The sequence below is a fragment of the Anopheles maculipalpis genome, chromosome 2RL (genome assembly GCF_943734695.1).
Source record: "Anopheles maculipalpis chromosome 2RL, idAnoMacuDA_375_x, whole genome shotgun sequence".
Lineage (NCBI taxonomy): Eukaryota > Metazoa > Arthropoda > Insecta > Diptera > Culicidae > Anopheles > Anopheles maculipalpis.
In genome coordinates, this window is record NC_064871.1 from 7,716,279 (window position 1) to 7,737,586 (window position 21,308).

Below are 21,308 nucleotides of genomic sequence, written 5' to 3' on the forward strand. Positions count from 1 at the left end.
TCCATTGAAAGCTAAACGGTATTATATGATCCCACTTGACCTTAGACTGTAGTGCGTTGTTGCACCGATGCGTTAAGTTGCATGTGTCAATATTGATTCTCCCGTAAGCTGGCGTTGGGCTTTTGAGAAAAGTCAACAAAAAAGCCCTTAGTGTGATGAAGACATCCATCTAAAAGTGGTGATCCCTTTGGGGTTGAAATTGTAGCTGACTGAATGCATCATCTACGGGTCCTGTCAGCATGCGCTGTCTTTCTGCAAGACGTCTCTAAAGACTCTCCCCATCATTAGCTGATCCTAGCAGCTGACCTAACCGTTTGCGAGAAGTCAATTGGGTAGTTCCAACACACGGTGGTAGCGTGTCTACGGGTTGTACGGGTGTAGTGTCTTCAGTTTTTAAACTGGGTCACAAAATAGGTCGAGCATCGCTAATTGAATTGGCGCACCGACTTGACGGTAGATCACGCTACGCGATGGAACTCGCAACTCCCTTCGCGTACAACGAGTTCGGTGCGGTAAGAGAGGGGGGTTTTTTTTTTGGTCGAACGTTCTTTTTGGGGAGCATCCGGTTGCACCCTCACGTTCTACGATTAGTGCACGTACGCATTCGAGCGTTTGATGCAGCAAAACTTCCCGACAGCTTCCCATCCGACAATGGAGGATCGCTTTGGTTGGTCGTTGGTTGGTTGGTTGCCCGTAGTTGATAATTTATTTTTCCAAACGTTGCGTTCCAGGGCGCGTTTGTTTGAGTGTGCATACGGGGGGGGAGGTTCGTCCCCCTTTTTGCGCCGTTAGCAGGTTCTCCGGATGTCGAGTGTTTGTGAATTTCAACAGTTTGACGACTAACGAGCGATTTGTCAAAACAAACAAACGCAGCTTCGAAACGCAAAGGAAGTGATGTACCAATGCTGTTCGGTCGCGCAAACGGCTCTTTTTTTATTGTCCGATGCGTCCATTGACATTAAACAATCCGCGCTGGTCGTGGAGATGGGAAGGAGACGTGAAGTTGCTTATTTTGTGAACTATTTATCTTAGCTTAAGTTGTGGAGCTCGAAGGGCACAGCGGTGACTTATTATGAGCAACACGGACAAGGTAATCAAACAACAATTTCAGTACATTCTAGACGAGGGACTAATGATGGGAAACTGGATTCAATTGTATACAAGTTTTGTGATTTTTTAAAACTATTGCTAAAGATGGAATTTTGTTGGTGAAAATTCAGGTTACCTTAGTGTCTTTTAGTTGCCTATTTCTTGTCTCGCGCAATCTTCTTCTTCTTATTCTTGGCCTGCTCAGGATGGAGCACGTCGTGTAGACATGGCCGGGTCTCCAATTAGTTTTTCAGGAAACTCGGTCTAGTGCTGCAGCCCTCCATCCACGGCAGCATCCGATCTCCGACAGGTTAGACTCCTTTTGATCCAACCAACGAGCTCGCTGTCCACCTCTACGCCTCGTGCCGAACGGGTCGCTGACGAGCACCTTCTTGGTGGAGCATGACCGCCAAACGACTCAGCTAGCCTCCGAAATTTGAAAGGATGGTCCTTTGCACCCGTCTTGTGAAAATGGTGAGTGCATTGGCGCCCTCTGTCAGCATAGTCCAAGATTCGTACCCTTAGAGAACTACTGGACGTGTCAGTGTGCGATGTGTGCTGTTGGAGTCTTCTGGATCGCAGGAGTTTGTGGAGTCCGTTGTAGGCACGATTCCCCTGAACAATGCGCCTTCGAATTTCGCTGCCAACGTTGTTGTCCGAAGTTACGCTCGTACCATGGTAGCAGAACTCCTCTACCACCTCTAGATCGTCGCCATCAGCTGATACTATGCTTCCAAGTCGGGCTCTGTCACGGTCAGAGCCTCCGACAAGCAGGTATTTTGTCTTCGTCGCATTGATCATCAATCCAATTCGGGTCGGGTGTACGCCTCGCAAACCGCCACAGTTGTCCGTCCGATGATGTCCATGTCATCCGCGATGTCAAGGAATTGGAGATCTGGTGAAAATTGTGCCCTGGATATCGAAGGCCGCGCTTCGCATGACACCCTCCAGAGCGATGTTGAACAGCAAACAGGAGAGTCCATCTCCTTGCTTCAGGCTCCGGTGAGATTCGAACGATTCCGACAGCATGCTCGAAACTCTCACCTTGCACTGCACCCCGTCCATGGTGGCCTTTAGCAGCCGTACCAGCTTCCCAGGGAATCTGTACTGCTGCATGGTGTTCCATAATTCGGTCCGATCTAGAAGAAGAAGAAGAAGTATTAAAGATCGTCAAACTGCTGTTAGAGGGAAGGAACGCAAAAGGGTTTCAAAAGTTTTAGCAAAAAGAAATTTGTTATGGACCAATGATACATGTCAATGTTGTATCTCTGATTGTTGTAACAGTCCTTCGTAGCGAACTTATACAAGCATCGCTCAGCGCACACATGGACACACTAACGTGACCTTCTTAATGATCGGCATATTACCCCTAATCCACACTCACACAGGCCGTTGTCAGAGATATTCCTTGCTTTGTGAGTATAGAAATATCCCCACCAAAAGGGGGCCTTATCTCATCAATATCCATGTCTTCAGTGTTGCCTTTAACACACAGTGTGCGGATGATTGGTGAACCCCCTAATTGTTTGACCCCGCAATATGTAGCATGTCAATTGATCTTATCCCGTCCAGTCGACAGCAAGCCAGCCAGGGAGGGCGGTTGCGTTGTACTGTCACAGAAAATACACACACACACACTCGATCCACGTGGGCAGTGCGCTTTAATTGGAACACCAACGCAACAGAGCACTAACGCGAAAGGTGCGTGTGTTGTATTTCTATGCTTTTTTTCGGCAGGATTTGCGTAACCTGTAACACGCAAAAGGGGGAGTAGCGAGTGGCTAGAATTTCACCATTCCCGAGAGTGGTGGGCGACGATCGTACAAAGGAGCAGCATGCTTTGGCCATGTCATTTGTCTGCAAACTGCGATTTTTATGACGATCGAAAGCCGTTGTTTCGCGCTTGATTGGTGGGTTGTAGTATCAGATAAATATATGATTCGGGAGATGAATCAATCGTGTATTGCGTTGTGCCGGCGTGTCGGACGGCGCAAGCTAGAGCAAGCTGTAAGCGAAGGGAATCGTGTGAAGCAGAGCAAATGAGGGAATTGGGGTGGTTCGAATCTTGGTTAGCAGGTCTCGCAGATGAATTCATTACGCTAATAATGAACGTTCTAATCGGATTGTACAAATTACAGCACAAGGTTTAAAATTTTCAGAAGCAAAGATAACAAATATGACGCCATTTCTGACTAGTGTTGCGCAATCCCAAAACTTGAAAGCCAACGTTTGATTTACAACAACGTCATGATGGTGCTCTGGTGACCATTCCCAAAGGCGTGGAGTGGTTACATTTAAGTGGAATCTATTTGCATCTATGATGCACTTAGTAAATCAGTTTCGGACGTGCCGTGGACACGGTTAGAAGCAAGTTTTTATCACCTCGGCGCGGGTTTTTTTTTCAACTCAACTGTGTTGTTAACGCACCCCCTCACAGCGTTTCGATGCTCAGTAGATGCTTAAATGCCTCCACAGTACTGACCCGACCCGAGACGACAGCAGCAACAGCATTAACATTGTTTCTGTCCATTTCGAATGGTGCGGTGAGAGCTGGCGATCATCGGGGCGGGGGTGTGTACCGGGTTTGCATTTCAATGTGCCAAGACGTCGTCACGTCTATGAAGGTCTCCTTCTCGTCGCTCGGGTGTCATGTTGGACAAACGGCATGAGAGGTCCCTGTCAGCACACGGGATCGCGTGTGGTCTGATCGATTATTCATCTTGCAAAGCCTGCAAACGTACTCTTCACCCGCCACGAGATATGGGGCTTCGATCAGCTGTGCTGGACAGCAGCAAGTTGTCCACTCTGGCTGACGGCATGACGTAAGTATGGTTCGGCTTGGTGCGAATCATTGGACGGAAGGCAGCCAAAAGCATTTTTAACGTACAAGCGAAGCCCTGGGGCACACAACACCGTTTCGTTTGGAAGTGCAGCTCAAATCCTCTACACATGCAAGCAGCATTTTTTCCCGTTTTGCAGAAACTTAACAGACAGGATATCGTTACTCAGCCAAACTAGAAGAATGCAGCTAACCCTCGATCTATGGTACATTTCAGGAGTGTTTCATGCCCCTCCGTCACACATGTGGAGTGGAAGGCATTCCACGCAAAAGCGCAGCTAGCATGAACTATGCCAAATCGCTACGGCAACGCTACGCGTTTCGTGTTTCGTCATTGCGTTCCTGGGCCAAGGCATTATCGCACCGCCAGCATTATAATGCTGATAATCAATTAACATTCCATTACTGCATTCCCTGTCGAGGCGCAAAACGCATCGAATTGCATCGGAAAGAGCGATCGATGGTGAGATAAGGTGAGGGCTGTTTGTTGCATAGATAGCGCAGCAGCTTTTATCGTAGAAACAAAGGAAACGCCTAGTGTTACGATCAATTCGCTCAGCGATAGGGAGCGGTTTTAAATTTCTTTTATCTAACTAAAGCGTGGTGAGTAAGACAACCATTAGTTCGGAAACAAGTGCCATCATTGGTGAACTTTAACCGTTCCCTGTAAGGTGCGTTTCAGCGTAATTTGGCCACGGTTTCATTCTTCGCGCCATCATTAATCTACCCGCCCCAAACATGGATCAACTCGCCCAAATTTGGCTGTACGTACATTAAAGGGAATAATTTATCGCTTCACGTGAGGATCGCCCTCCGGGAGGTGGAACGGAATGGTTGGTGCACAAATCAGTATCTGCGTGTCGAATACCTGCAAACTGAAAGTTTAAAGCACACTTATTGGTGGTTGATTGGACGATTGCTTCCTTCCATATCCCTAATTCCCCTCACCTCAAGATGGGCGCAAAAATTCGAAGGCAACTTTTGCTTTTTGTTTGCCAAAAGGGTGTGCACACACACAGACACACGCACACAGAAGAAGGAAACGTTCCCAGCGCTACCCCCTCGGTGCTGCAATTAGTTCGACAAGGTACAGTACGAAACACGCACCAAAATTTACTGCTCGGTTCGATTGTACAAGGAATAACAACGCCCTCTCCATGTCGATATTTGTGCAGTGTAAAGGTAAATAAATAAATAAACCTCAACCCAGACACACTTTGGACGGGCGTGAAAAAAAAAGCGACGGGCGAAGAAAAGAGTGCGTTCGTTAAGAGCCTCCCAAATAGTGCAAACAGGCGGCGAATGTGGTGGCTTCGCCGGGAATGTACGGGTACAAGCGCGAGTCCTTTACATTTTTTTTCTGGGTCATTTCATGCAATTCAGAAAACCCGAAATCCAATAATCGCAAACTACAGATCGCGCAAATTGCAAACTGATCAATTTACTCCGCTGCTGGAGGGAAATGGTTCAGGAACCATGCAGATCGCGCTTTACGACCCCTAGCCTGCCAACAACACGAAGACCAAACCAACCCCTTGTGAACGTTATTAATCGCCGTTAATTTGTTATGGGGTGGGGTGAGCTTTTGCTTTTGTTTGTTTGCTTCCAGCTGAGGTAGAAAATGGGGTTAAATATAGAAGGACAAAACACGCTTCTTGCGGCTTTTCGGATGCAGCAGGAAGATTTAAGGGATCGCAGAAGCAGGAGTTGAGAGGAGACGCTACTTATGACCTACTAACACGATACGGTACGCCTGGATCTGGATCGAGCGAAGCTAGCGATCGATCGCGATCTTCAGCTGTCAAATTAGCGTGTGGACCCGGGCGTACAAAACGATATCGGCGAGATCCGACACTCGCTTGGTTTGACAATAATGGGTCATGTGGAAGATAAGTGAATGCAGGCAGAAGGAAGTGCACACACGAGACGACATCCTCACGACATCGTTCAGAACGTAATGCTAGACGCGACCGACTTGCATAATAAGCACCATGAAGCACTACGCCAGCAGCATGGAGGGAGAGCTGTTTGGTATCTGGGATTTTGTAGTTATGCGCGTTATCGCGTTCCATGACCGAAGAGTAGCGACACGAGCCAAACCCGCAAGGGTTACGGATGTGTGTAACTACGCGACCGAACAGTGCGTAACACCAACGTGTGTGTGTCTCTCTCTCTCTCTCTCTCTCTCTCTCTCTCTCTCTCTCTCTCTCTCTCTCTCTCTCTCTCTCTCTGACCTGGTTTATGCTTTCTTGTACGCACACGAGATGACCAGCCAGATCGGTGACCGGAATTTCTCACCAATGATTACACGTCCGACCCGACAGTCTGTGTGAGGCTGGCAAGCAATTGTGCGGAGCATCATTTCCGATTTAATGCCACCGAGGAGCACTGCACAGAAGCACAGAAGCGTGACGAGACACACCAGAAAGCGAAATATGAGTGATCATCTGCATAAGACAAGACCGGTGTGTTAATAATCATTATTATAAGCACATGATCGCTTACCTTACAAGGAAGGAGTGTGATAGGTTGAATGCTGGGAAGGGGTAGGATAGAGGTGGGTGGGTACGGGGGGGGAGGGGGGGGGGGGTGTATTGGGGAAGTTGTTTTTGTTGGTGTAAATCGAATTTGCATTTTGAAGTGCTGATCCCGTCAGGTGATCAGCGTTTTTAATTAACATTGTCATAAATTTGCTCTTGAAATTGTTGCTTATCGCGACACGGTGGCAATTTAAATCATGATTAATTTCAGGATGAAGTTTAATTCAAAAACACACACACACACACACACACACACACACACACACACACAAAGAGCGATAAGAAGTGTCCAGAAAAATCTGTCGTGCTAGCGATGCGTCAGTGCGTCATCAATCTCAATCATTTTCATGTTTTAAGGACGCGCTCATTATCGCCCGAGAACCAAATTTTGGAACGCATCGCCAATGTCCCGCGGGCTTCCTTTTGGGGCGTATACTCAAAAACACACGGAAAGTTTACGGACCAGTTTGTCGAACGATAGTACGTGTGTTGCGTGATTTGATTTCGCTTCCAAAGGTCCCAACAAGCGTCTCTTGATGCCTCTCTGCCAACACCCGTAGCACAAATTGACGATCGAGCAGGCAGCTCAGATTTGTTCGATCGATTTTCGACGGAAGAGAGTCTCACATTATCCGGACGTTGGATACGGATACGGAGGAAATTTAATACTCATTCCCAGGACGTGATCGTTTGGCACACACGCACAGACTGATCAAATCAATCGATGATGCTGTTGATATTCGATATGGCTGGCTTGTAAAGGTGAGAATCCGGATATTATTTTTGGGAGATCCTTTTTCGCTGTGGGATTGCCCATTGAGCTGAGACGGTTCCGTTGGTTGGGTTGTGTTGTGATTTATATTATTTCCGGAAGATATATAATCATAATAAACTTTCGTGAGTAATATTCAGAAAAGCAAGAACGTCATAAGAATTACGCTCAACGCGAATCAACGTGTCATCCATTAATTGGATTCGGTACTGCAGCAGCAGCATCAGCTACTGTGTGCGGTTGTAGATTTCCCACATTAATGCTACAAAACCTGTAGCCCACCTGTTGCTTGTTGGGCAATTCTGTCCTTTCATAGATAATCCCTAATGATATGCTGCTGCCGACAGCATGCTGCACCTCGAAGGGAGTTCGTAGGACGCTTTATGCGTGTGCCGGACATTGTTGCCTGCTAGGAGCATGATGCCTGGACGAGCAGTATCGCTCATAACAGTCACGGTTGGGTCCCTTCTTACCTGTCACGACGGTGGTGCTGCTATCACACATCCTCACCGTATTGCAGGATCACGCATTCGGAACTGCACTTGCACACCAGAACCGGTTTCCGGTATGTGGAGTCTCTAGACGAGGAACAAGATTCTTCTGATGCAGTAAACAACCCACGCGAAACACGGACTCCATAATCTTAATCTTAATTTCATTCATAAACGGTGTCTGCCGTGTGCTGGTGTGTCAGATGTAGAGAAGAAGCGAGAAGCTCGGGGTCTGTTTTTTGCGCTGCTTTCAACATAAGTTTGCATGCGGTTCGGTTCACTCTGCCAGCTAGTGCGATGTATCTGCAGATTCGCTTGCTTCTTTCGGTACACAAACACTGTATACACTAAAGATTGCCTCAAACTGTCAAGGTGTGCGGTAAAGGGTGAATAGGATGCAGGAGGAGCAGCAGGCGAAGAAGGAAGGTACTTACATTTGCCATTGGCAGTTATGAAGTTTGCCAATAAATAAACATTTTTACGAGCTCTCTGGTACTCCCCTGCACACAGGTCGTACACAAACCGTCGGCAAAAAACCGAGGAACTAGGACATAGGAATAGCGTATGCCGTGCACGTTGCTCGTACTACAAACGCGGCAATGATTCACAAAGCAGCAGCAGCGCGACCGTGGCAGACAAAGACTGGCCCGCTTCCGAATGCACGGAGAAAGAGGATTGAAGCTTGAGACAGTTTAAGCCTGCAAATAGCTATAAAAGTGAACAACCATCATACGTTGCGCTCGAAAGTGCATTGGTTTGTGGAGAGATGTGTTGTTGCAGATAATTCTCCACTCATTAACATATCAACACGCCGACATCGTAAGCGGAGGACTCGATTGAGGGTTGAGGGAGTATTAAAAAGGAAGGTATTCCTGAACGCCAAAACATAAGCGGCATGAAATGTAATGTCGGACCTGTCTCAACGTGACCACACGCTCTTTTATGCCACTGCTGCAGGTCATATGGTGTCACAGTTGTGTCACGTCATGCAAGGATCAGGTGAAGTTTGCAATGCACGATCGTCGTTAGTGCACGTTGTAGTAACAGTGCTTATTAAGTGACTTCGGTCGAGCTTTAATTTTCATCACAAAACCGATAGAGGGAGGACGCTGTACGCATCCGGAACTGATCGACGATCATGACTTGCGGTATCTACGCGGGGACTGCATGCTTAAGATCACTTATATGCATAAAGTTGTCTGCATTCAATACGTTTCATTCTCGCGATTGGAAAGCATCTTGGGGTGGGAGGTTTCCTGGCGAATGAATTGTGGCTCCGCTCCACGAGCGTACAAGAGAGCGAGGTGACACTTCGTGGACGGAAATCTTCCCACGTGCTTACCGTTGTGTTTGTGTTGATACTTGGGGCCAAAAGTACCGATTGACGCACGCCATGGAAGTCCCCATGGGATGAAATTGAAGTTTGGAGCCCCGCCACCCGATATCTTCAGGATATATCGTTGCGTCGTTTGCTTATTGCGCATGCAACCATTGAAACGAATTTATGTCAACGGATTTACTGGTCGGGATAGAAGAATGGGCACTAGAGAGAGAGGCCCATTTTGCGTTGGTGTTGAATGGAGTTGCAGAATCCCACGACTTTCTTTCCTCTAGTGACAGGGTAACACACCTCCCTTCCCCTTTCATCCCCCATTTAGTCAGAGCGATTCATTCAAGCGGCAACTGTCGAAGTGCGAACAATAAATGAACTCTTGGGTGGGGAAAATGACACCTCCCGACGGGCGGTCCGTGTACTTCCTATCTCCCACCATGCTCCCCTTTTTCTCCCCATTAGGAGTCGTTAGAGATGATGAAGGTGGTGTGTGTTGGCGGAGTTTGCCAAAAATTCGCACGGCTGCACTCGGCGCACACCTTTCCATTCTGCCTATTTCAAAGCTCAAGTCTGGGCAAGCGTTTGGACGAGCATCATTTTTTTGTTTGTTTGTTCGCTGTTCAACGTCTCGTTAGAAGGTTGAGCACTGTGAGGAAATCGCTCGTGATAATGAGACGATAATTGAAGACATCTGTTGCTCAACGCACATCGGCGAAGTGAACGGACAAATAAGGCGTACCACGATTATGAAGATGTGTTAAAATTGACTCCCATTTTTCTCCTGAGTAAAGTGCGAAACTGCACACTCGCTCAACTGCACACTCGCTCAACTGCAATAAAGTCTCAATCCAGGAGTTTACTGCAGGCGTTCTATTACGGATTGTTTTCTTATGAAGTAAATACGCAAGAGTCACCAGCAATTTCCTCGCATAGTTCAATCACTTTCACGGTTGCGGTTTTTGTCCCGTGCAACACTTAGTGGCATTTAGAAAGTTCAGTAAGCGGAGATGATTTAACGATTCAAACACAACACACGGGACTGACAAACCTTCGCCATAAATTGTAGCCTTGTGGTTTGTAACTCTAGAATGTTGACTTGCTCGCTTGATCTCTGGAGCTGAGGAAGCCGACGCATTGGCACGACGTGCATGGAGTGGCAAATTTCACCAGAACGAGGCGCAGAGCAGGGCCAAACCGCGCAATTTGATTAAGATATCAGATTCATCATTCCGGTGGCCTCTCGTACCATCTGTTCCTTCACCCGCCCAAAGACAACACAGTTCCTCGCGGGTTCATTCATCTGTTTTTTTTTGTTATGCAGCGTCCGATCGTATCACACAGGCCAGAGATGAATGGAGTTGCATTGTTGCATGCTGATGTGCGCTCGGGATCATCAAAACCATCCGATGCTTGTTCTGTTTGCGAATGTAATAAAAATGAATATTATTACTCCACACGATCTGATCCTATGGTTGTGTATGTTTTGCTACCGATAAGATCGTAACGTTGTGTGTTAATGTAAAGACAGGAAATGCTAGTTGCTTCTCTATAAATGTTCAAGCGTGTTTTCGGACGTCTGAAAAGCAAAAAAGCTTTACTTCTTGTGTTAAAATATTTCACGTTTGTTTTTTTTACGACAATTTCTTGTTCGATCATCTTCCATGCGGTCTAGCTTCGTTTTATAGCTACAATCATTCAACACTCTTTATGTGGCAGTGTTGGAGTATTTTTCTTGCCACACCACAAATAATTTTCTCTACTTTATTTTCCAATCAATCCCGACGACAATAAGGAAGTAAAATGAAGACACTTGCAATGTGCGTTCCATCTGCGCTTCTGACTCATCATGCGATCATCATCATTGGCTGCTGGTTGGCTGTGTAGTGTGATATTTCTTCTGCTTTTTTAAAACCTCTTTTTCACTTTTTTTTAAACACTTGTTCAGGAAGGAGTGGATGTTTGCAAGCTTCGAATTATATTCCCAAAAACAAAGAACTCCTCTACGTTGTGTCCTGCAAGCACGGTGTGGCTTAACTTCAACCGAAAAACCTGCTTCTGAATCATCCTGCCGAACGGAAGGTGTACGCTATTGGAAATGGTGTGGAGGTCCCCTTGTGCTCTTCCTTTCCGACCCCAGTTTAAGGTGGAAAGGGTTGAATATGCGCATGCATCGGTCCGCATCATTTACAGTAATTGCGAGCCCTGTACCACATACACGTCACTCCACACAATAATGTCGACCTTTTCTGTTGCATCGCGTGCAGTCTGCAACGTTCTCTGCTAGAACTGCTGAGTGTTCGTTGTGCAGGAAGGGAGTCCCCATTGCAAAACAAGATGGGGGCACATTGTTGTGCTGTGGGCCGGCACGAGACGTCTCCACCGGGAACTAACCAAGGGCAGGACCTGTACTTCTCCGTCCGTGTGTTTGCTGAACGAATTAAACCGGTTCCCAGCGAGGAACGCTAGAATTCTTGTGCTGTACGGCTTGCGAACTTCATCGAATGGGTTAGAGGGTCTTAGGAATTGGTTTGTGGTAACTTCAAACTTGAATCTTTGACACGTTCAAATACCTGGAAATTACGTTAAAATCATCGACAAGATTCTTGTCAGATAAGATTAAATTTTTGGAGATCTATTCCATCAAGACAATGTCTTGAAAAAGAAATTCTATGGCAGTTGAAACATTCCACAAGTGAGTTCCGAACAAATTTCTTTATCAAACCCCGTTAAAGGTTTGCAGTATCCGGCAGTTGACCAAGACCCGTTCTGACCTACATTCTGCTAGCTGTGTAACTGGGGCTAGAGGATCACCTCGTTAGCGTTCACGGGCAAGGCATACAGGGGGCAGCGATCAGTGGCAAAAAGGGTCACGCGTTCGAATAGCGATATTTGCCGCGCACTTTCAGCGTTCAATAATTAAAAGTAATTGCCCTCTCTCTGCCGGTAAAAAAAAAGTCAACGTTCACACGACTAGAATGCGAGCGTCCGAGAGCGTTTGGAAGGTTGGGCTTCTACGCAGGCAACTGCATCGGATGGTACATCGAGATCGAGACATGCAAACAAGCAGATCACGACTTTTCACTTTACCATTCCGCAATGCGCCCGCTCGGAGCTCTGCAGGGCTTTCTCTTATCTTTCGAATCTACTTCAAACTGCGCCTAAAACCGCCAAGTAGCCTTTTGTAGTTTGTCTTACGTAAAACCACTCTCTCTCTCTCCCAAGGAACCACCATCCAGAGTGCGGAGTGTTCGGGTAAAAAGGGATCATCATGCCTCGTATGCCTTATTTGCACCTTCAAGTGCACAACTCTCCGAAGTGGAGCTTTTTGCACGGGGAAATGAGGAATATTTTATTTTCATCTTTAGCCGATCGGCCGATCGCCAAGTTGCTAGCAGACCTCCGCAGATCTCCTCAATTACATCATGGATCGTTTGAAACGGTTGTTCCGATATCCATTTCAAAACACCGCTGCCGAATGAAGACGACGAAACGTGGCAGAAGGCAGGTTCGGGATTATCTTTGCACTCGAATCTCGATTGTGTGTGCTGTGGCTATTGAAAAGCGTCCTAGGTGCGCAAGCTCTAGCTGTAGATGGGGGTCTACTTTTGTGTGTGTGTGCTCTCCAATGATTTCCGATACATTCGTTTGGTTTTATAAGCTGCGGGGGCCAATGTACTGGAGGTTTCAGTTGCATTGTGTTTAACTTCGGTCCAGTTCGCTACTAGCCCTTAAGGACAAACTTAAAATGGATGGCCAAATCAATTGATCAAATTAGCTGCTGTTACCTAATGCTTCGTGAAGAATGCTCTTCTCGAACTTTGTACCAAATTTTGCTAGTTGAAGTGGTAATATTTTATGCTTCATAAATGTCTCAATCGTTAGAATGGATGTTCATAAATTAGGAATTATCGTTTGGAGGAATTGTTTGAATTTTTTTCGGAAGACCACCAACGAAGTGTGACACAGAGTTTACCATCAAACCATTTTTATTGCTATCCTAAAGGTGACGCTAATGTGTATGCCAATATTCAAATCCCAATCGCTGGTCATATTAGAGAGACCCACGCAATGGTCAGGCGGCCAGTCAATGTCCAGATACGAGGGCACCAGAATTGGAAAGGAAATGAGGCATCAATTGTGTTAACACGTCGTCTGACATTGAGTAGAGATGGAACAGGATTAGTCAACTCGTTTAGCTTGCATGACTCAATATTTCGTTTATATATCTACTAATAATTGTCCGTCAGTATCACAGTTTTAATAATTCTCTTTCATCTTTTCCATCTATTTCACACAGACTGTATACGCTTTCACGAGCAATGTGTCCGCTGCACCGAAACGGCCTGCATCAAGTGTGCGGAAGTACTACGGATCGATACCGGCGAATGTCTGTCGGAATGTCCGCCCGGGTACGGTGTGCAATGGTCTACCAGCAGTGAGTTTATGGGCCGCGTCTGCTATCCGGTGGAAATGTCCGGTTCGTTCAGGGCTGCCGTCGTCGGGATCGCCACTGGTGCAATCCTGTGCGTGTTGCTGATCATCGGCGTGATGGCCATACTGAGGCGTCGCCAAAAGCGGAAAAAGTATCGCGAATCATTCATCGATGGAAACATCGACCGACTGGAGTTCCTGCAACAGTTGGATGAGCTAAGACCGCAGGCAGAATACTTTCTGCAGATGCTAAACGACACTAGGCGTCAGATACGGAAGCTGCATCTGGCCGGTGATATTGCTGGTGCCGCTACGTATCATCCGGTGGTGCGCGATCTGGCCAAGATACTGATACTGCTCAACAAACCGATCGAGCTGATCAATGCACCACCACACGATTGGCAACGGCTGTACGTGTGGGCAGAGCGTGTGCTCGACCGTTACAAGCCGGAGCTGGCCCAGCTGATCGAGTTCCTGCAGCAACCGTCTGCCTCCGATCCGCGGCTCGGTTCGTCGGATCATTCCACCTTTAAGGCGGCCTACCATCAGCATGCAACCGGTACGGACCTCTCGCCCAGCTTGAGCCAGAAGAACGAGCGTAACCTGCTGCAGCCGGAATTGATTCAGCTGCAAAAGCATCGGACACTGCCGACGATGCAGACTACGCACCATTTCTTGGGCTCGCTCATAAGTTTGCACGAGTTCGACGAACGATCGTCGCACACGACCGACACTAGCTCCAATCACCACTCAACGACCGGTGTGGTGAGCGGGAGTGGTGCGGGTGGAGGCGGAGGGGGAGGCGGCAATAATCCGTTCGACGATACGTTCGATCACGTTCGCACCTACCTGTCCACGTCCGGGATGAACGACAGTTCGCTATGGTTACAGGACGAGTTTTTCAAGCTGGGCTTCCGGCCACAGGATGAAATCACGACCGAGCTGTAAAATCATCAAGGTGGAGCAGCAGGTTTTGTTCCACACAACACCATTCCAGTGCAAATTGAAGACGAGGAGAAAAGGATACGGGAACCAATATGTATATAAGCGAAACCCGTGGTGCTATCGATCGATCTGATCGATCCGTCGAGAGGATCAAGGAACTGCACAGAGAAAACATACAAGCACACGGAAGCTGAGGCTTGGTGTGCACTACTAGTCACTTACGAGCGGTGCTGGATCACTAACGATGGCTTCGTTTGTTTGCGGCAGGATTCGGATTGGGCAGAGGCAGACAATTGAATCGGACAACGAATGGCGCCATGCATGGGAGGGAGAGTTAGTTTATAATACGAATAAGAATCAGGCTTAGAACTAATACTAAACAGGAACGTAAGTGTTGAAGATAATATTTAGGTTGAGATAGAAGCAAAACCAGCCACCGATTTATTGGTTGAGAACAAGTTGAAAACACTATTTATGTTTGAAAAGCGAAAGGAACAAACAACTGGCACACGAGATAGGGGCCACAAACGATAGAAACGATACCAATGGTTTTGTTTTTTCGTGATTATTTAGCAACGTTATTTTTAGCTAACGACTTTTCCCTCTCTTAAGCAATGTACACTAATTTATCTGGGACCGAGTGTGGTGCATTAGTAGTTTGGTCCATGTTGCACAAAGTACGACTATAAATGGAGTAAAATCAATCGCGTTTACAATCGCTACCCACACGGATGGGATAAGATGAAGCTATTATTATTATAATGCGAACAAAATAAATGAATAAAATCATGTGTTCCAGAGGCACACGTCGAAAGAATTAACCTCTTTTGTGAAGTTTTCGCCTTTCAATGCATTTCTTTTTTAAATTGTGCTTTTCCGTCAATTGAATCATCACAAATCAATCCAACGGTTATAAAAGAAGAATTGTGAAGTAATGTACCAGGTCCTGCGGAATGATTTTTTCTGTGTGTCAGTCATGGTAAGACAGTATTTAGCTTGCACTTTATAGTTCATTTTATTATCATTTGCAAAGATTTAATTGTATGTAGCTTACCATCCAGTCCTTGCAACGAGTCCCTGTTCCCAAAAAGTTCAACTAACTTTTGCCACAAGAAAAACTAGGTCGATTCGTTGAAAATTGGCTTCACAATCTCATTTTTACATGATGTGCAATAGCATGTGGTCTTATTTTATTAGCAGTCATTGTATTTATCTTGAACAACTGCAACAGTCATGCTCTTTTTCCTTACGTATCTAATTGTGATACGAAACCTACTGCTTGCACTCTTCATGGAACGGCTCCAACGTTCTCAAATCTCGCCAGGTCGGAGGTAACGTATTGTGAAGATGCTTTCCACACTTTTTACACGGATCAGCAAACAGTGTAACGTAGCTTCTGAACCATGTCTATGAAGAAAAGAAAGAAATGTCCTACGCTTTATCTAATCTTTATCCAATTCGATGTGTCTCGTAATAGACTTACTATAAAGCTTCGTATGGCCAGCTCGGGCAGGGTGGGTGAGAAAAAGTGCAGCATTGCCGAATGTGCATGGTCCTGTACCTTCCGGAAAACTTGATGCCTTGATTCGGTCCACTGCTCATCCACACCATCCAGCAGGGACTCCTCGTATCCTTTCACCGTTACCCATTCGATCAGTAGTCCCTTCAGTATAACTGCAGCTCGCAAAACACGTGCTATCGTAATCTGAAAAGAAAAACGGAAACGGAAGTATATGGTAGTGGTGCGTTACGTTCCTTTTGGAAACCTTTTTCCACCGCATTGCTTACATGCAGTATCGCATTCGTCATGAATGGGCGCGCAATCTTCAGGTTCATGTTGTTATAGTGAATGCTTCCGATCAGATTTTCCACCATCTGCGGCGTGGCCAGGTGGCTCGATGGTAGCGAACGTCTGCGCTTGGTGTTGGTGTAGTACGAGCGTTTCAGTGAGTTTTGCTGCAGCAGCGTCGAGGCGAACGTGCTGTATTCGTGCAGTTTATCATGCCATTTGTAGCTTTGCACCAGATGCGGATACAGTGCTTGTCGTTCGAGGTTTGTCTCTAGCGAGAGGTAAGCTGTGTTGGCAAGATTGAGCGGCGTTTGCGACGGAGTCAGATCGTTGATGCAGGATTCAAAGTCTCTGAAAGCGATTAAGATTGCATTGTGAGTTATTTGAACAAGCAATTATCTACCTGTTTGATCATTACTTGAGGTTTGCGTTGACGGAGTTGAGCAGCTCCTGCAGCTCTTGAAGAAACTTCTGCTCCTTCCCTTCTTCGCCATGATCCGTACGCAATCCCGTTCCGAGTGTTTCGAAAACTTGACCAACACTCGATCGCAAAACGCGCAACTGAGACAAAGCATTATTTATAGGCTCTAAATTCATGGTTTTCGGCAAAGTTTGTACAACCCACTGTAGGTGATCCCGACAGAAATTTGTTTATACGTTGTCAAATGCACCGCCAACGTAAACAAACTTTTGTTGGCGTCGGTTTAAAAGCCCGAGTTCACTTGACTGGTTTTTAGCTTTTTTGTCGATTGGATAGGAAAGAACTATTTCTAATAATTAATTTATTCTGCAACTTTTTTTCAATTCCTAGGTTAACACATTCAAGTCTTATAGTAATTCCTGCAAGAGTTAATATAAAAATACAATTCCAACTGCCAAATCGTCTCCAAACCGTCTGTCAATGTGACAGTTGTGATGACTCAAATGACAAAAAAAAATTCTCATCAAAACATATCCACCATCGCAGAACAGTATAATATTGCAGCAAATCGGTACTAATTGAATAAATTGGGTCTGTTCTTGCCGTAAGGCAACAACTAAATACGCTCCGGTGATGGCTATATTCGAGGTGATGACGATGGCCAGTGTAACAATACTGCAGAAAGTTGTAAATTCCTCCCTTCTTTCGTATATTTCACAGTGGCGCAAGTTCAACTTTTTCGACCTCCGTCAGGGAGTGGATAAAGATAACGTATCCGGGGCGTTACAGGGCGCAAAGATTACTGCAACGGCAAACGGTACCAGCTTGATAGTGATATGCGATTCGAACGGATATATTCACACATTCAGCCGCACTTGGTCGGTGATCAGCTTCAAGGGCCACGAAGGCTCGATACTGCTGTGCGACATAGCGAAACCGAACAATCTGCTCGTGACGGTGGGCGAAGACATTAACGGTCCATCATTTAAGGTATGGAACCTATCGAAAGTGTCCGCCGCCAATGGTGCACAATGTTTGCGTACGGTGCGCACGATGGTATCGGTTCCGACGGCGCTGGCCGTCTCGGAGGGCGGCCAGTTTATGGCGATCGGATTTGCCCAGGGCAATATATCACTGTACCGTGGTGACATAAGCCGGGATCGATCGAAAACACTGAAGCAGCTTACGGCCGGTACGAGCGACATTGTTGGCATCGCGTTCAAGCACTGCCACAAACACACGCAAATGTTTGTCTGCTCCAGCTCGGGCGTGTATCTGTACAATCTGCACAGCCGCGACAAGGAGATACGCGTGATACTGGCTACGATCAAGAAACCGGTCGGTTGCTGTGCGTTACAGACCGGACACAACGAGGGCCACTTTATGGTGGGACTGGACGACGCAGTGTACTGCTACACCTCGGACGGTCGTGGTCCGTGCTATGCGCTCGACGGCTCGAAAACGCTGCTCCACTGGTACCGGTCCCATTTGCTGGTGGTGATGCGCAATCCGAGAAGTCCGGGTGGCTTTAATCTTACCGTGATCGATATACAGAACAAGTTTATCGTGTTCACGTCGCCGATCGAGGAAGTATCGGCGATCCTAACCGAATTTGGCACCTGTTACATACTGACCGAGGCCAAACAGGTGCTTCATCTCGATGAGAAAGATCTGCAGAGCAAGCTGAACGTGTTGTTCAAGAAAAATCTGTACGACATTGCGGTGCGTATTGCAAAGTGCAACCAGTACGATGCCGAAGGTTTGGCGGGCATTTTCAAGCAGTATGGTGACCATCTGTACAGTAAGGGCGATTTTGCCGGTGCAGTGGAACAGTATGCGAAAACTATTGGCCATCTGGAGCCGTCGTACGTGATACAGCGCTTCCTAGACGCTCGGCACATCCACTTTCTGACGGATTATCTGCAAACTATACACGCACAGGGACGAGCGACGGCGGATCATACGACGCTGCTCCTTAACTGTTTCACCAGGCTCGACCGGACGACCCAGTTGAAGGAATTTTTGAAAAACGATCAAAAGTCTAATCTGTTCGATATCGACGTAGCGATCAAGGTGTGTCGCGATGCATCGTACGTTGACGAAGCGCTCCAGCTGGCAAAAGCGCACCGGAAGCATGACGCTTGCCTGAGCATTCTGACGGAAGACATGGGCCAGTTTGAAGAAGCTTTAAGCTACATCGAATCACTTGCTTGTACCGACGCAGAACGGATCATAAAACGGTACGGTTCGGTACTGATGAGCAACTGTCCCTCGAGAACGATAGTACTGCTGAAGAAACTGTGCACAGAGCATGCTACCAAACGGGACTCGACGCAGGGTAGGGACGCACTAACGGTAGCGGACCTACTGTCCGATGTGAATCTAAACGATGAACGTGGCCACGGCAATCCGGAAGAGTTTATCCATCTGTTTGACGATACGGAGCTGTTGATCGATTTCCTGGAGCACCTGATACGGTTCGTGCCTGCCAGCAGCCAGTCTGTGTACAGTGCGCTGATCGAGCATTATCTCTACAAATGGAAGGAAAGCCCGGTGGTGGAAGAAAAGTTGCTGGATCTGTTAAAATACAACACGGAACGGTACGACAAAAATCATGCCCTGGCACAGTGCCGCGTGTACGAGTTTTGGCCGGGCGTGATGTATCTGTATGAGGAGGACAAGCTTTACCATCTCATCATACGGCACTATCTGAGGCATCGGCAGTACGACGAGCTGTTGGCGTGCTGCCGCAAGCTGGCCCACAACAATGCCTCGCTGTGGCTGCTTACACTAAATGGCCTTAAAAATGACGCGCAAGCTCCGGCACATTTGTTTAATCAGATACTGCAAGTGATTTGTGAGTATTAATCACGCTGGTTTTTTTTTTAATTTTGATTAACAATTTCTGCTCTTTTCCAGCACAAAAAAGACTTCAAGCACCGTTGCAAGTGTTGGACTGTTTGGCTGTAGAGAATGGTCCCACTTTCCTCTCGGTGAAGGACTACTTTATGCAGGTGTTCCAAAAAGAGCAGGACACGATCCGTAGCGAGGAGGAGCAAGCGCGAACCTATAGGGAAGAATCGGCCTCTATCAAAAGATACATCAAGCATCTGCAGGAGGGCAACGTGGAGTTTCAAAACACAACCTGTGATGCGTGCAAACAGCCACTATCGATGCCGGCCCTATTTTTCCTCTGTAAACATTCCTACCATCAAGAGTAAGTGAGACGAGATTCATTCAGGACCTTTCGAACTAGTGATGAGAACTCCGGAGTTTATTCCTGAATTCACTCCGACTCCGACGTAAAAAAATTGGATTTAATTTCGGAAAAAAATCGGAGCAAACTCCAGAGTAATACGGAGTCAAATTCGAAGTAAAATACTCCGGAGTAATCCGGAATATACCCCGGAGTATTCTGGAGTTGACTCCAGAGTAATTCGGATTTCACTATATAGTAATTCGGAGCTAACTACGGAGTAATGTGGAGTTTACTCCGGATTCTACTCCGGAGTGTGGATTGATCCGACCCCAGAGAAAATTGGAATTTATCCATCACTAATTCTAACGTACACTTTCAGCTGCATTCGAAGCTACACCGATACGGAGCGGGATTGTCCTGTGTGCAATAAGAACAACATCCAGCTGATCGAGGCGTTACGCGCACAGAGCGAGGCGCGCGATCAGCACGAAATGTTTCACGATCTACTCGACCGCTCGCCGGAACCATTTTCCGTTGTGGCGGACTATTTCGGGCGAGGCCTATTCAACAAGTTGCTTATCGTCGAGGAAGGAGATCCACAAATGGATGTGCGTAATGAAATTGCTGCTTTCGTATTTTTCCTTCATTTTTAAATCGTTTTTGTCTCACCTCAACCCCAATAGATTGTGGAACAACCGAAACAACCAGAAGGAGCAAAGGCTACTAGCTCTACTGCAACGTACGAACCACGCACTGCAGTTACACAACCTGCCCCTTACGCTAGCGAAGCAAGACTCCGCCAGGAAGAGGGTCGATCGGCCCAGATTCGTATCGAATCGCAAGAAAGTGAGATGCGCCTCCGGGTAATGGAACAGGAACGTATCAGACAACGTCAGCAGGCAGCCACAATCGCCCAACAGCAGATGAAGCTGCGTGACGATCGCAGTCCAAAGATGCAATCACCCTACGGTAGTCCACGGCCGGCGGCCATGCCTGATCTAAGCAGGCAGGTACTGAATCCATTCGAAAAAGCAAACGTTCCAATCAGCAGTGCGAAAGATATCGCAAAAATACCGATCGCCAGCACGGCACGCAATCCGTTCGATGAGGACGAAACGACGGGTGGCTATGATAGTACCAAAAATCCGTTTGACGAAGGAAAACCATCAAAAACGGATCGATCCGCCGCTGCCAAAAATCCGTTCGAGGAGGAGTACGACAGTAAGTTGGATCCGTTTGCGGAGTAGAATGGGAAGAGATGGAGTAAGTCGAATATGTTGCTGGCTTGTTGCACGTTGTTGAGATGCGGGCGTATTCCCCCCCCCCCTCCCCACTCCCCCATCATATTTATCACTTCAGTTTATAATACATACACGTAATAAACGAAAGCTAAACGTCCTAAAAATTCGGGTGAGTGCCATCAATTTGAGCTATTACACTTACATGAGAAGTTTATTCG

At 46.9% G+C, this 21,308-nt stretch overlaps 3 protein-coding genes across 3 annotated transcripts in view; 2 read left to right on the forward strand and 1 right to left on the reverse strand.

The window, feature by feature from the left end:
- Positions 1–14,447, forward strand: part of LOC126558214 (uncharacterized) — a 32,207-nt gene extending 17,760 nt beyond the window's left edge. Inside the window, exon 2 of the mRNA XM_050214184.1 lies at positions 13,362–14,447. Coding sequence (XP_050070141.1) covers positions 13,362–14,443 — 1,082 coding nt within the window. The 3' untranslated portion in view covers positions 14,444–14,447. The remainder of the gene's footprint in view (positions 1–13,361) is intronic.
- A 1,233-nt stretch (positions 14,448–15,680) lies between these two features.
- Positions 15,681–16,829, reverse strand: LOC126558674 (mediator of RNA polymerase II transcription subunit 27). The gene is made up of 4 exons (XM_050214724.1): positions 16,648–16,829; positions 16,229–16,580; positions 15,924–16,145; positions 15,681–15,847 (listed from the first exon to the last, which is right to left on the reverse strand). Exons 1-4 carry the CDS (start codon positions 16,824–16,826, stop codon positions 15,713–15,715), a joined length of 888 nt encoding a protein of 295 aa, XP_050070681.1. The 5' UTR covers positions 16,827–16,829; the 3' UTR covers positions 15,681–15,712.
- Positions 16,830–17,283: 454 nt separating this feature from the next.
- On the forward strand, positions 17,284–21,096 carry LOC126560051 (vacuolar protein sorting-associated protein 11 homolog). The gene is made up of 4 exons (XM_050216211.1): positions 17,284–19,507; positions 19,570–19,867; positions 20,229–20,457; positions 20,533–21,096. The coding sequence occupies exons 1-4, from the start codon at positions 17,284–17,286 to the stop codon at positions 21,094–21,096; spliced, it is 3,315 nt and encodes a 1,104-aa protein (XP_050072168.1).
- Positions 21,097–21,308: the final 212 nt, after the last annotated feature.

Excerpts from the sequence above, each read along its gene's own strand:
- LOC126558674 (XM_050214724.1), bottom strand. The coding sequence starts at position 16,826 with ATGAATTTAGAGCCTATAAATAATGCTTTGTCTCAGTTGCGCGTTTTG. Across the intron at positions 16,581-16,647 it reads TCCGTCAACGCAAACCTCAA|AGACTTTGAATCCTGCATCA; the intron begins GTAATGATCAAA and ends AATCGCTTTCAG. Across the intron at positions 16,146-16,228 it reads TGACGAATGCGATACTGCAT|ATTACGATAGCACGTGTTTT; the intron begins GTAAGCAATGCG and ends TTTTCTTTTCAG.
- LOC126560051 (XM_050216211.1), top strand. The coding sequence starts at position 17,284 with ATGGCTATATTCGAGGTGATGACGATGGCCAGTGTAACAATACTGCAG. Across the intron at positions 19,868-20,228 it reads AAACATTCCTACCATCAAGA|CTGCATTCGAAGCTACACCG; the intron begins GTAAGTGAGACG and ends GTACACTTTCAG. Across the intron at positions 20,458-20,532 it reads AAGGAGATCCACAAATGGAT|ATTGTGGAACAACCGAAACA; the intron begins GTGCGTAATGAA and ends CAACCCCAATAG.